This window comes from Ctenopharyngodon idella, chromosome 21 (genome assembly GCF_019924925.1).
Source record: "Ctenopharyngodon idella isolate HZGC_01 chromosome 21, HZGC01, whole genome shotgun sequence".
In the NCBI taxonomy this organism is placed as follows: domain Eukaryota; kingdom Metazoa; phylum Chordata; class Actinopteri; order Cypriniformes; family Xenocyprididae; genus Ctenopharyngodon; species Ctenopharyngodon idella.
The window spans coordinates 26,712,091-26,727,376 of NC_067240.1; the positions used below are offsets into that span (position 1 = coordinate 26,712,091).

The 15,286-nt window shown below is 37.7% G+C and overlaps 1 protein-coding gene and 1 long non-coding RNA gene across 2 annotated transcripts in view; both read left to right on the plus strand.

Annotated features, from left to right (window-relative positions):
• Window positions 1-15,286, plus strand: part of LOC127504122 (uncharacterized) — a 1,137,365-nt gene that overhangs the window by 717,849 nt on the left and 404,230 nt on the right. The gene's annotated exons all lie outside the window — the stretch shown is intronic.
• The window catches only part of gabra3 (gamma-aminobutyric acid type A receptor subunit alpha3), a 222,200-nt gene that overhangs the window by 60,872 nt on the left and 146,042 nt on the right, over window positions 1-15,286 (plus strand). Inside the window, exon 4 of the mRNA XM_051878531.1 lies at window positions 1,156-1,223. Coding sequence (XP_051734491.1) covers window positions 1,156-1,223 — 68 coding nt within the window. The remainder of the gene's footprint in view (window positions 1-1,155; window positions 1,224-15,286) is intronic.

The window sequence follows — 15,286 nt, forward strand, 5'->3', positions numbered from 1 at the left end:
ATAAATGTATTTTTTGCTAGTACTTGTATGAATTTAAATGTCTGAAACCTAAAATAAACATTATGTGGTTGAAAACGCTGAATAGTTGGATGCACTCAGCGCCAGCCAACATGCAAAAGCACATTCGAATTTAGCAGTTGATCACGTGATCACGTGATAATCACACCGGTGTGACTGACGTGTCTAAGGGTTTAAGTAAAAAGCTCTCCTTAACATCACAAAATTGTTCTTTGACGGTGGGCCAAAGCAGTCAGGTGGGTATTATGCAAATGTGTAACGTGGTGACATAGCTGAGTGACAGAAATAATGTCGGCAGGTTCAGGCAGGTGTTTTCTTTTGTAGAGATTAACTCCTTTTGGCGTGGACTTTGTGCTTTCAACAGTTTGCAAATGGTTTTTATGCACAAATAGCTATATTACACATGAAGGGAAAGGTAAAAATCCATAGGTAACAAGTATAATAGGTGCACTTTAATGCTGTGCCACAGACAGGGGACTGAAGCCAGCTTTCTTCTCTCTCTTTTCTCCTTTAACAACTTTATAGTTCATTACATTAAGTATTATCCTTCCCTCTAGTCAGTGGCAGACCCAGTCATGAGGCGGCAGTGTGTGTTCCGCCCCACGCACAGCTGTCACAGATGAACGCTCAATTTCTCATTCAGACAATCTCCATTCAAGTGAATTCACTAAATAAAACAACCAAAACAACACCATTAACAATATACATCTGCTAACAAATATATGCTATTTGAATTTGCTCAGCTGAGCATGGTTCAAATCCAGTTGCTACAGTTGTAGTGGTGGATTTTATCAAGAAACTATTGAGAAAATTTGTAAAACATTTTAGAGGATACCTTAAAATGCTGGCCTTCATTTTGATAGGTTTCCCCACTTAAACATTAGCACTTTATTCTGGCAGTTTGTCCTACTCAAACCAATTAAGTATTTTGAGCGTTAGGTTTTACAGTGCAACCTAGCAGTCTACTAATACTCTAATGAGAGTTAGTTGCAAATTAATGAAAGTTAGTTGACATGTTGCAAAGATACTTATAGTTAGTAGAATGCCTAAAGTGGACTATTGAAGCAAAGTGTAATAGCTTAAAAAAATCATTAAATATTTCTTTTACATTCTAGATATTTGTGCTTGCTCTTTCAGAAAGTGTGACTGAAGTGAGGACAAACATCTATGTGACAAGCTTCGGACCAGTATCAGACACCGATATGGTATGTGTGTTCTTACTATTGCTTCTTTTCTTAAAGTTTCATATTCGCTTCTGTCAATATTTGTCTGCCTTTAATATAATGTATTATACTTCAACCAGGTATGGTTACATGTATTGTAATTGGTAGTACATATCCACATATGAGAAAACTGAAATGTTTTTATTGTCGTGGAATTGAATTCAGAAAAATTTGTTTGTCACAGAGGAAGATATAGTACCGTCCTTTATTTCCCTTTGTCCCTGTGAATGTGTGAAGCTGTGTTCCTTTATGGGCTCATTTAAGAGAGAAGATAATTGGTTGCGAGGCTGCATGGAGAAATGTATGCGTCTTAATCATACACACAATTGGCTCTGGTATGCAAGATGAATCACCACAGCCATGCAGCAGCACTTTGTATTTTGTATGAGACATAATTTTCTAATAGTGAGAAGAAGACATCACAATCTGTCAAATTATACAGAGCATGAAACGATACTCAAATTACACAGCAATAATCATCTAGGTTCATTTTAACGTAATCAACCTATAAAGTTTATGCAAAAATAGTGCCTTTCCAAATATGACTTAGGAATTGCTCTACTTCAAAAAGTAGAACTGCTGCTCTGAAAGTTTAATTAGTATTAAATTACACAATATCTGTTGCATTGAGGACAATAGGACAGTTTATCACAGAATCTATGTTACAGTACATAGAAAAGTTTCTATGGTCCACAACAACAACTTTTCAAGATGTTTGTGAAACATTAATATACATCACGTAGCCTTTATTTTAAACAGTACTATACGTACTATAGTGTTACCAACCAAAAATGTGGCTAGGAAGTACCCGAAAGCCTCTAAGAACCAAAAGCTTGCTATAATTGGCTGCTGTCGAGATAAAGAAACACTCATTATCTTTGATCTATGCCTTTAAGTGAGAATATCACATTCTGCATTAGAGCCCTAGCATGTTCTCATGACTTATCATCTTCAACCTACTCTCTGCAATAGTGTGAAGACTGAATAAAAAGATAGAGGCACAACTAAAGCAGCTGGTTTCGGGTTTGGCAGTGAATCTGGTCTTTAAACTCAGACAGTAGCTTCTGAATTGTTTGCATTGTCATGCTGTGACAGGAGATTTAGTGTAACGAGTACAGCTGAAGAAGTGCTGTCAGAAGGTGATGCACTTTGACCATCTCGTCTGCCACCTGAAAGACAAAGAAGTCCAAGACTTTTGCATTCCAGCTAATGGAATCAAAAGTCTAGCATGGACACATCATCTTCTGCTATGGAGCTGCTACCAACACTGGCCAGCACAATAACTGCACTGACAGAATAAGAGTCCTCAATGGACTTCCCAAAAAAAGTCAGCACCACACAACCACATCTTCCCCTGGTCTAGGTCAGTGGTTCTCACACCTATCCTCAGGGCCTGTCCCCTCCAGCAATGTCCCACTGTTGGCCGGAAACCTCGTATGACCAAAATGGCTGCTTTTCAGGAAATGTAAAAAAACCCATCATTTTTAAATAATTAAACAACGTGTTTGTAACCGGTTCTACTCAACCCGCTCTGAGCGGGACTCGAACCGTGGTCTCCGGCGTAGGAGTTGGGCACTCCAACAAGGACGTTAACGACTACAGCCTCTAGCGTCAGTCACTATAGAGCGCCTCTTGTGATCCGGGGAGTGAGGGTTACACACATAGCTCTTACTGGCCTACGACATTTACAATCACCCCCTAAACCTTACTCCCACCCGGGTCACGGCACCAAATGTAACCGGTTCTACTCGACCTGCTCCAAACGGGATTCGAACCGTGGTCTCCGGCATGGGAGTTGGGCGCTCTAACAGGAGGCTAAAGACTGCGGCCTCTAGCGCCAGTCCCAAAGTTGATATTGTGGCCATATATATGATAATATACTTGCATGTGTCATTATATCATTAACATTTTATCACAATCAAGCTTAAATGAAGTTAGGAACTTTTTCACCAGTGAATGTCGTGTTTTTTTCTGTCATTAGAACGGCAGCATCTGAGGCCAAACTGCGTGCGGCACTTCATTCACTATAGAGGCAGGGTGGAGTTATGAGGTTTGACTGACAGTTTGAGGATCCAATGAAGTGACGAGGATTAGTCACAAGCTCTTTTTAATATCTTTCATTGGTTAAATATTTCCGAACCCACAGACAGATGTAAAGGTTGAACAATAATAATGATTTATAAAAAAAATAAAATAAAAAAAAAGACAAAATATGGAGATACAAGCTTCTGCCAGACAGCATCAATTTTATACACTTTATTAATTTATAAAGTAATTGTCGTACAGATTGCTTATGCATAAATCTGGCCCTACCTATCCTGGAGACCTTGCACCACTGCATATTTTGTATGTCTCCCTCATCAGTCACACCCAAATCAAGTCTTGCAGTCTTTATTAATGAGCTGATGAGTTGAATCAGATGTGTTAGATGATGGATAAAGTTAAAATATGTAATGGTCGGGGGACCACAGGACAGGTTTGATAAGCACTGGTCTAGGGTATCGTCACAGACATCTGCAGAGGTGTCGTCTTTTCAGGATATTTCCACTGGAATTAGAAACAGCCAGTGTAGAAACAGCCTCCCATCTTCAGAAAGGTCAGTATAGAATAGTACATATTGACAGGGGGACAACTCAAAAGTCTATGGGGCTAGATGTGGAAATTTGTCGAAGTAAATGTTAATGATGTATTATAAATAGTTGCATTGTATTGAGGGTACAGTTTATGTTGCGGTTGGTATCACAGACCTTGTTTGGTGGAAATGTGAAATTCCTTCATGCATACAGATAGTGAGTCAATTTTCATTTCTGACTGTTGTTTTGCCATCAGAAGAGTCATTTTCATTGTGCTGAGAATAACCATCCCTAAGTGATCTGCTGTCTTTCTATGGCGTCTCATCAACCCCCCATGATTCCAAGTTATTGGGTTTGCATATGGGAACATCAGTGCTGAGTCTAACAACAATGCAAGTTTAAAATGGAGGATTCACAGAAATTGGTGGAAAATACAGGCTTTGTGACAAGATTCTGTGGGGACTTCATACAGAAGCACAAGTACTGGCAGACCAACCATACATCAGAAAATAGAAAAGAAAAAAAAAAAGAAAAAAGATCTGAAATGTCTAGACTGTGACATTCAGTCATGGTCATTGGTATTTGTGGTGGCCTGGCAATGTCACAGAATATCTTGAGGAAGACTGGTCTCAAGGAGAGACACAGTGCATCGAAAGTGCAATATGGACCACTCATTAACCACCATATTGACCAAAAAGGCAAGGTCCAATCTGATTCTGTAGATTTTCTCTTAGTTAGGGTGTACAAGTTCTCGTCAGTCTTACCAGCCTACGTCCGTTACAGTTATACCACCTGACAATTTTAGAGTCTTTGTAATTATTTATAGAAAATAGTATAAAAGTTTTTAAATTTTCAAAACCATATGAAACCATCATGAAAACAAAGAATACATTTCTAAGAATTTGGCACATGCATTATTTTTCCCCTAAGGTAGTATGACTAATGGTGAGTATCCACTGGTGCGGAGCTGGCGGAGCAGAGCTAGCGTTTGCAATTAATTCCTGTGGAAGTCGAGCCTCACGCTCGCGCAGTGCATTGTGGGATTGACAGCGGAAAGCGTTGAGAGCGGCTGAGAGCATCAAAAAGGTTCTTGACTTTATGCAAATAGCAAGCGGAAAACGTGGGCGGCAGCCAATCTCTGTGAGGTTCAGGTAGTGACGTCTGTCTTGAGCGTTTAAAAATATGCAGGTAGTGTTGGAGTTTATGCTGGATTTAGTGTGTAAATCATATTGTTTACACATTGGATGTTTTGATATAAATATATGATATATATATATATAATATATATATATATATGAAGAGTTCCATTGCAAAAACCTCTAAGTGCCATTTGAAATTTTCTTCTAAAATTATCATTTTTATCAACCTCCTATGTTTATGTTCAGTTATTTCACTTTAATGGCAATGAAAAGGACCTACTGATTGCCATTAAAGTGAAATTACTGAACCTAAACGTAGGAGCCTGATAAAATCGCTCATTTTAGAAGAATATTTCAGATGGCACTTAGAGGTTTTTGCATCTGAAGTCTTCATATATATATATATATAATGTGTTAAATTCAGTTTTGATTATACTGGCTGGGTTTATAAACATTTATAAATTTGACAGGATATCTCTACTTGGGGCATTTGGAAACAAAGCTTGCCTATTTCCAAATGTAATCGCATGCATCTCTGATGATTATATTGTCTGTGTGTTGAAAAAAAAAAAAAAAAAAACATAGATTAAACACACTCGCTACAGACACACCCCAAAGTAGAGGCGTTATAGCATTACCAGCGGCACTATTGTCTCTACATAAGTTGTACACACAAAGTCTGATCTTAGTATATTTTTGTCCCATATTGACACTTGTCCAATTTGAGGTGTTAGTCTTGTGATCTTTCATCACAGTCCTCATGAGTAAGCTGTAGAGGAATGAACCCATGCTGTCTGCACCTGAGGTCAATGTACAGGTGGTTCCTGTAGTCTGCTATTCTGCTTTCGTATTCCCACACAATCTGTCCTCGACCAAATGTGTGGCAGTATTTTTGGTACATCCAGGTCATCCCACAATGTCAGTTCTAGTTCTTTTATTTGCAACTGGACTTTCTCATTACTTGAAGATCTCCAGGGAAGCACTTTCATTTGATATTTAAAAAACTGCATAGCATCAGCATCGTCAGCATTCCTTAATGCATTATATGTAGTTCTTTTGACATTGCCTTTATTGCCAAAATCGCATTTGGGCTTTTTATACCCTGAGCCTGCATTTTTGGAAATGTCTCAGCCTTTTTAGGGTTCATCTTTTGTCCTACTTGAAGGTTTTGTCGGTAACTTACTTCATTGTGAGCCTTAAAGAAATTCTTCTTAATTCTTTGCAAGGTAAGCTGGAGAGAATCCATACATAAGAAGCACGGTAGAATGCATTTCTGAAGCTATGTATGAGATACTAAAGCATAGGCTGGAACAAGCTATAACAACAAATTATTTGCCTACAACCTACAATCTACTAGCACAGTCATGTTAATATTCAGGCTGTTTTTGTCATGTTCCTTATTTTAATTTTAAGTAGTTCAAGTCAGGTCCCCAGTTTGCATACTGAGAGCTGTTTCAACAGCTTGTGCAAATGTCAGATTTGCTTCAGATAACATTATCTGTTGTCAGGCTTTGTAGCAAATCTCTCTTATGATCCTGTTCATGCTTATCCAGATTTGTCACAGACTCATTGTTCACATCACTTTGTAGGGATTTGTTACCAGAGTGGGTCACAGAATTTGCACAGTTAAGGCAAAACTCTTGTTCTGACTTTTCCAGCTTGGATTTGCTTCTTATACCATGTGACCATATTTTTACATTTCATCTCTTTATCTTAAAGGAACACCCAGTACATTATTGTTTGTGTAGGTGGTCTTAGACTTTATACTGACACCTGTCTTTGTGGACGCATGACACATATTTATTGATTGTTTATTGACACTTTTATTCAAATTAAAAATGTTATTTTACATAACTGAATCAACTTAAATACAGTATCTCACAAGTGAGTACACCCCTCACATTTTTGTAAATATTTTATTATATCTTTCATGTGACAACCCTGAAGAAATGACACTTTGCTACAATGTAAAGTAGTGAGTGTACAGCTTGTATAACAGTGTAAATTTGCTGTCCCCTCAAAATAACTCAACACACAGCCATTAATGTCTAAACCGCTGGTCACAAAAAGTAAAAATGTCCAAATTGGGCCCAATTAGCCATTTTCTCTTGCCGGTGTCATGTGACTCGTTAGTGTTACAAGGTCTCAGGTGTGAATGGGGAGCAAGTGTGTTAAATTTGGTGTTATCGCTCTCACGCTCTCATACTGGTCACTGGAAGTTCAACATGGCACCTCATGGCAAAGAACTCTCTGAGGATCTGAAAAAAAGAATTGTTGCTCTACATAAAGATGGCGTAGGCTATAAGAAGATTGCCAAGACCCTGAAACTGAGCTGCAGCACGGTGGCCAAGACCATACAGCGGTTTAACAGGACAGGTTCCACTCAGAACAGGCCTCGCCATGGTCGACCAAAGAAGTTGAGTGCACGTGCTCAGCGTCATATCCAGAGGTTGTGTTTGGGAAATAGACGTATGAGTGCTGCCAGCATTGCTGCAGAGGTTGAAGGGGTGGGGGGGTCAGCCTGTCAGTGCTCAGACCATACGCCGCACACTGTATCAAATTGGTCTGCATGGCTGTCATCCCAGAAGGAAGCCTCTTCTAAAGATGATGCACAAGAAAGCCCACAAACAGTTTTCTGAAGACAAGCAGACTAAGGACATGGATTACTGGAACCATGTCCTGTGGTCTGATGAGACCAAGAGGAGTACAAAGACAAGTGTGTCTTGCCTACAGTCAAGCATGGTGGTGGGAGTGTCATGGTCTGGGGCTGCATGAGTGCTGCCGGCACTGGGGAGCTACAGTTCATTGAGGGAACCATGAATGCCAACATGTACTGTGACATACTGAAGCAGAGCATGATCCCCTCATGGGGGACATGGAGGACTCCAGTGGCAACCTGTGAAGCTCTGGTTAACTCCATGCCCAAGAGGGTTAAGGCAGTGCTGGAAAATAATGGTGGCTACGCAAAATATTGACACTTTGGGCCCAATTTGGACATTTTCACTTAGGGGTGTACTCACTTTTGTGGCCAGCGGTTTAGATATTAATGTCTGTGTGTTGAGTTATTTTGAGGGGACAGCAAATTTACACTGTTATACAAGCTGTACACTCACTACTTTACATTGTAGCAAAGTGTCATTTCTTCAGTGTTGTCACATGAAAAGATATAATAAAATATTTACAAAAATGTGAGGGGTGTACTCGCTTCTGTGAGATACTGTATATAAGGTTACCACTTTTTACAGTGTATAGGGCTTTTCACACTGCACTTAACCCCGGGGTTATCATCATTCTAAACACCACTTTTAACCCCGGGTAAAGAAACATTTCACACTTGCAATTTAGAAGTGGGGTTAGCCCTGCTTTTTACCCGGGGTTTTGAAACCCTGCTCTGGAGCAGGGTTAGCACCACTTTTGCAGTGTTGCGGTACCAAACAATGTGATGTTAGAATGTTACAGCTAGACGCTTAGCAGCAGACAGCCAATCGCATACTCATATTTGTGTGTGCTTCAGACAGTCACAGAAACACTTCACATTGTATATAAACAGTTAATTCAGTGTTTGAGAGGAAACATGTCAAATCCTGACAGAAAACGCGACAATTTGAGTGAAGAAGAGACCGTTTCATTCTTATCTTTATAGTTCGAAATGTCCATTCACTATAAACTCGATTGTACAGTCGGCAATATGAGGATGCGCAATGCTAGAGTTTAAAGGCCCGATAACTATAAAGATAACTATATTAGTGTCCACACCAGCGGACGATATCATTCTGTTTATTCGAAGTGCGTGCTTGTCTGTCACTTCAAATGCTCAAGCTTGTTACAACAGGAAGGATTCTGATTGGCTGTCAAAGTTTTTATCATTCTTCAGCTGGATAAAATCATTCTGAAAGTGATTCCAATGATATAGTTCCTCTGTGCTGTTATCGTTATAGCTGTGATGTGAACCCTGCTATTATTTAATATTGGGAATAATTTTTAGAACTATATCTTCATCGTTATCTTTATATTTATCATCCTTGGTGTAAAAAAGCCTTATATGTAAACGGGTCGCATGCTGCGTTCATCCAATCAATAACACTGACACTGCAAATATGCAAATAAGAACGTTAACCCAGCGTTTAGGAATGTAAAGTGTGAAATGTCAGCTTACGAATACCCAGGATTAATTGTTAACCCCGGGTAAATTATGAGCAATGTGAAGCAAGATAACCCAGAATTCCATTTATCTGGGGTTTAGAATGATCCAGGGTTAACTGTTTCAAGTGTGTAAAGCCCTTGTGTGTAAGTTTTTCAGTTATCTAAAAGCAACATCATATATTAAAAAAAAATAAAATAAACTAAAAATAAACAAATAAAAATAAAAGATTTATGTGGCTCCATTTAAACTGCAAGGTCTAATGCATAGAGCCAATATTTTGACACATATCAATGTTGTTTTGCTGACTGTTTGCATTCACTTAAGAGAAACTAACTCTGTTTAATATATTAATACCTTGGAAAAAGGTAAATTTTGACCAAGAAGTGCATTTGACAGAAGACTGCAGAAGATTGATATCTTTACATTTATTGTTGTTATTATTATTATTTTAGTATCGATTTGGAACCACAGTATCAGTAGATTTGACATGCCTAGTCGATGATATGAGTCTTCATCTGATGTACCTCATTTATTCATATTTGTCAAAAGTACTATTGATTTCATTGTGTGAAACAAATAAGGAGAAAAAAATGATGGAACCTTGAAGTTGGTGTTCTTGGAATCAAAGAAACTTGATGCATTATTTGTATTCTGACTAAAACTTAGTGTTAGATGTCAGTTTATTATCTAGTCTGCTGTGCAGCCATTTTTCATTTCACCAGCTTTACTGTAATGACAACATGAAAGGACCCCCTTAATCATCCTCATCAAAAGGGATAAAAATAGCATGGTGTCAAAAATCTTTCTAAATATACTGTTATTGAACAGATACACGGTCTTAAACAAAGTTCCTGAGGGGAAAAACAGCATCTATGCTCATACCTTCCTACGGGCCTAACATTAGTCCCATTATATCACCACAGCCTTGACCGAGTGCCTGAGCTGTCAGTCATGACATTACACTATTACAGAAGAAATGAGGGAAAGACATTAAGTGAAACAAGGTCAAGAAATAGCTTATGAGACCAGTAAAGAGCAGAGCACTTACGTGATGTCCTCGTCTGCAGATTACGAAAGACATTTATTTCACTTAGTAACAGAAGCGGTTTTCTCTTTACGAGGCCATCTGAACAGTCATTATCTGTAGGTTATTTCTGCAGTTTTAAGTATAGCAGATGTGTCATTCGTTTTTCCTTTCACCTCCATCCTTGATCTTCTTCTACATTTTTCAAATTTCTCCTACTGAGTCTTTTAGCTTCTATTTTTGTTTCTGCCTAATGCTTCTTTATCCACCTGTCTTGTGAAAGATTGCACTGCTCTGTCACATTTGTTCGCTCGTCCGCACTGTCATTGCCCATTCCTCCCTTTCTCTATCTTGGGCTTCATCTGACAAGTCGTCTGTTTTGAAATTTAGGCCAGGCTAATTCGCCCCAGGTGATGTGTCGAGCCTTGTGCAAACTGAGGATGACATCGCTGGTCGGGGGCTTGTCCTGTAGCATGAAAAGTCCTCGTCTCATTTCCAAAACTCCTTGTACAGCGGAACTCAGGAGACCGCTGGTATCTGCCACACTAATGCCGACTAACTCAACTCTTAACATTTTAAGGTGAAAAATGGGCTTGGCAAACATGACTGTTGTGAACATAAATGCAGTGGCAAATCAGGATAGGTCTATTAGTAGTAGTAAGAAGCAATTCTAATAAGTAGTAGGAACAAAATTGGATTTAAAGTGAACATTAAAATGAACTGAATTGATGTTAGTCTCAATGAGGATAATTCATCAGTGCACTTTATAAAAAAAATGGTTTTGTAATCTTTCTTTAATATGTAATACTTATGCAGTCCTACATAGGACAAGCACTTTGGAGTTGGAATTGATGTATGGATGTATGAATGGACTTCACTTCTGAAACAACTTTTCTTTTTGGCTGATGTCAGTGAGGTCATGCTGTTAAAATTAAGGGCAGAGAAGTCGTCCTCCAGCATTGACTGCAAACTCACATTCATGTTGCCATTCTGATATGGAATGGCCACATTTCCCAGTCATTTTCCAAAAGATTATATTAAGGCCCTTCTATGTTTTTCTTGTTAAAGCCAGTTCACATAGAAAGGAGCCCCTAAAAGGACCTTTGCAAAAATAAATATATACAGACTTTCGCACAAGAAAATTTTCACATGCACACGTGTTACAATTTCTGGTTAAAGTTTATAACCTATTTTCTTTGTGCGTCACTGCCATTTCACTATGAAGTAAAGGAGAGTATGGATGCACATGGATTAATAAAGATCTATTTGCTCTAAATTTGGCTTTCATTAGGGCAGTAAATCAAGCTACTGTACTTATTCATTTGTCATTTTTTTTAGGTGTGAGCCTCCCCTTTATATAACGTGATGCTTTCTAAAGTCCTTTATGTTTATGGCTCTGCTCGCAATAAGCGCTGTTAGAATTGAATGACAAAAATCAGCATTTCTCCATCAGAGTGGTTTAATAAAGGATCTTGTGAAATACAAAATTTTAGTACATTTTACTGCACCAATATTTTTTAATTGGCCGTTAAAATTTTATATGGGACACTATAAATACTGCCCTAATGAAATACAAATTTTGATAACTTTTTACTGTACCAGTGTTTTATTTTTTATTATTTTTTTATTTATTATTTTTTTTATGAACCATTAAACTAAAAGCATATAGGACAATGCACACTGAACCACCCATTTCGGCACGGTTTCTTGGCCACAGAGTTAAATCCGTCAAAGCGGACAAAAGGCCTTAAAATATGATGTACTGCTCTAATGGAAGCCAGATTTTGAGCACTTGATACCAGTGTTCAAGTTACTTTAAAAAATAATGCATTATAATATTGTGTTACTCCCTAAAAAAGTAACGCGTTACATTACTTTTGCGTTACTTTTTCTCAGCTGGGCTGGGCTTGCTTTCTTTTAACAAAAAAAGTTCTATTTTTGGCAAATGTTTTTCAGCCCTTTCACACCAAAGGTGAAATGAACAAACCTCAGGCTGAAGGAAATGCATATTTACAGCTGTACAGTAGAGGGCGCAGCTCAAACAAACCTTTCAGCTGTGCTGCCATTCTGGATTAAAGAAGAATAGGATACAGGAGAAGGAAGTTCAACACTCTTATCTCTAAATCTAATCTAAAGTCATTTTTGCTTATTAGTATGGTTGAATTGGATCATTGAAGGTCAGCAGCAAAGACATTGGTTAATAAAGTGAGATTAAATACATAAAGTATATTTGTGTCATTTAATATAGTTAATTATTACAGGTTTGCGTAAAATTCTGAGATTGCAATTCACTGTTTTTATTTATTTTGAGGAATACTGAATGTTTTTGAGCAAGTGATATGAGTAAATGCATGTTCACATTTAGTCTAGAACTACAATAACCATCATGTTCACATGATGTATTTCTCTCAACATGGGGACAGGAGAGCTGTCAGTCAATAAATGTGAAAACAAAGTAACTTAGATTTTTGCTTTTTACTTTACTAGTTACTTGAAAAAGTAATCTGATTACGTAACTCAAGTTACTTGTAATGTGTTACCCCATCATTGCTTGTTACTGTATTAGTCTTTTTTGTGGACTCGTTAAAGTAGACATAAGACTGTGATATTAGAGATATACTGCCCTGACGAAAGCCAAATTTTGAGCAAATAGATCTTTATTAATTCATGTGCATCCATACTCGTTTTCTTCATAGTAAAATGACAGTGAGGAAATAGGTTATAAACTGGAAATTGTAACGAGTGAGCACGCAAAAATCCCACACAAGTCTGTATATTTTTTTTATTTTTTGCAAAGGTCCCTTTTGAGCTCTGCTCAATGTATCGGAACACGTTTGTTTACTAGTAGGTCACAGGCCTGACATTTCTTAGTCTGTGCTTGATCTTAGTGCCGTACCTTTGATTTAAATATATATATATTTCAGCTTATCAAGCATGCAGCTTGATAAGCTGAAAAACCTGAAAAGAATTAAGCTTAGTTCCAGGGGTTTGAACAATATGTGGCACTCTATTTCAAGTGATAATTCAGCCTAAAATTATTCTTAAAATTCTGTAATTTTTACTCATCCTTTAATACTCATCCATATTTTATTTTTCCTAAAACTATTTGCCCCCTTTTCTGTAGAACGTTATGTGGAAAATCTGTATACAGCTCTATTCCATGTAGCATCAGATCATAGTGAGCATTAAAAACATCTGGTAAAAGAACCATAGAGTATACCATACAGATTATGTGCTAAATATCAAGGCTTCTTAAGCCATACTATCGCTTTGTGTGACTAACAGAAGTCATTATTTACCAAAAAATCCTTTTAACATCAACAAAAGCAAAGTCATTCAGTCATGTGTTGTGCTGCAGAGGTTGCTGTGTGTGGGCTGCCCGTATCAGTCACAGTGTGCTCTTGCTCAAGGGGGAGCAATAACCAAATTAGCACTCCAAAAAGGATACACAGCCAGTGTAGGCAAGATTTGTCAAAAAAAAAAAAAAAAAAAGATCTTCTTTAGGTAAATGTCCCAGTCAAATCCATCTATAATTTCATTATATAACAATAACTCATCTTCCTCCCTTTTTTTTAAATTTTTATTTAATTTTACTTATTTATTTGTATAATGTGACGTGTCCATGTTAAGCTTCCCGGGCAGTGTCTACAGGAGAACAATTTGCATCCTTAATGGGTGGCACCCATGAGCGCTGGTATTGTGTTTCCATAGCTACAAGTCATTACGGCGGTTTGCACAAATCCATGCTGTGTAATTGCAAAGCAATGTAAGAATCTCAGTTTCCCAAGTCTCAGTCTAGATATTCTCTCTCCGATTAGTTTATTACTATTACCCAATGTCGGATCTCTAATGAGCTTTCATTGGGATGGGTGTGATAAAACGTTTTTTGTTTGATTGCAATCAGGACTTTGAATTATGAGTGCTTCATGATTTAATAACATGCTCTGACTTTTCAGTGCTGTAGGCTTATGAATGAGTAAAACTTTGTCATTTTCTCTTGGTCCAGGGAAACACAATCACACAGAGTGGATAGCTTTTTTGACCTTCATATGAAATATTCTGAGGCACAATAGAGGCAGAGCACTGGACTCAGGATTTAATCAGACACATGTCACATAATCAATAGTAATTATAAGTGAGGGGAATTTAAGTTTACTAAGAAAGCTTGATAGACACTGAGGTGAGTAGGTCTTACTGAAATCATAGAATAATAAATATGACTGGCATCATTTGGATATGTTTGAGTCAACTTTAATACTTACCATGATATTTTTATTTTCTAATTTTAATTTTTCTGATAATTCTCATTACTTTAAAACAAAGTTTTTTTTTAAATTATAAAATTAATAGTTACACTTTATTTCGATGGCCCACATCAGACACTTTATTAAGTACTCTATACGTACTCTACAAGTAACTTTGCAACTGCTAAAAGCTGGCCCACATTAAAAGATTTTAAAAATTTTACCAGATTTTCAATGTGAGACCACAATCTTGACTAGGGGTGTCGCAATATATGATATCATGACACGTAAATACTCCAGCGCCAGTACCTGGTTGACGGTATTTCACCTTAACACTGACACCTGTCAAACAAGAAGAAGACGCAGTGCGCGCAGCTATTCCGAGAAGAGAGCGAGAGGCTCTGTCCACACCCAAATAAAGTAAGCTTGACAGAGTTTTTCGGCTTCAAAGAAAACACTCTGCAGAATTTGCCTGGCTACATCAGTGCGAAGGGTGGCAACACCACCAACCGTTTTACTCACCTCCGTGTCTATCACCCTGCGGATTACGCCATTTTACACAGAGTAAATTGCGATTATTTTACTAGTCATGGAATGGGAAATGTTAGGCTATAATAACCTGTTAACAACATTTTCTGTGTATTTAAATAAAGGGTGATTCTTTTAATAAGTACAGCGTTTTCTTTACTCGTCTTACTCAGTGTGATATAGCATGCAGTTATATGCTCTCTAAATTCAAGATACACAGGCATTTTTGCCCCGACGAGTTTTTGTCATTAACTTATATCATATGATATGTTGTACAATATCACACGAGCAAGAGTGCCGTGCAACAGACAGACATGTTTTTATCATACTGACTGAATCCGCGTTTTGAACGAATCAGTTTAATTAATGATTAAATGACCCATTCAATAAAGA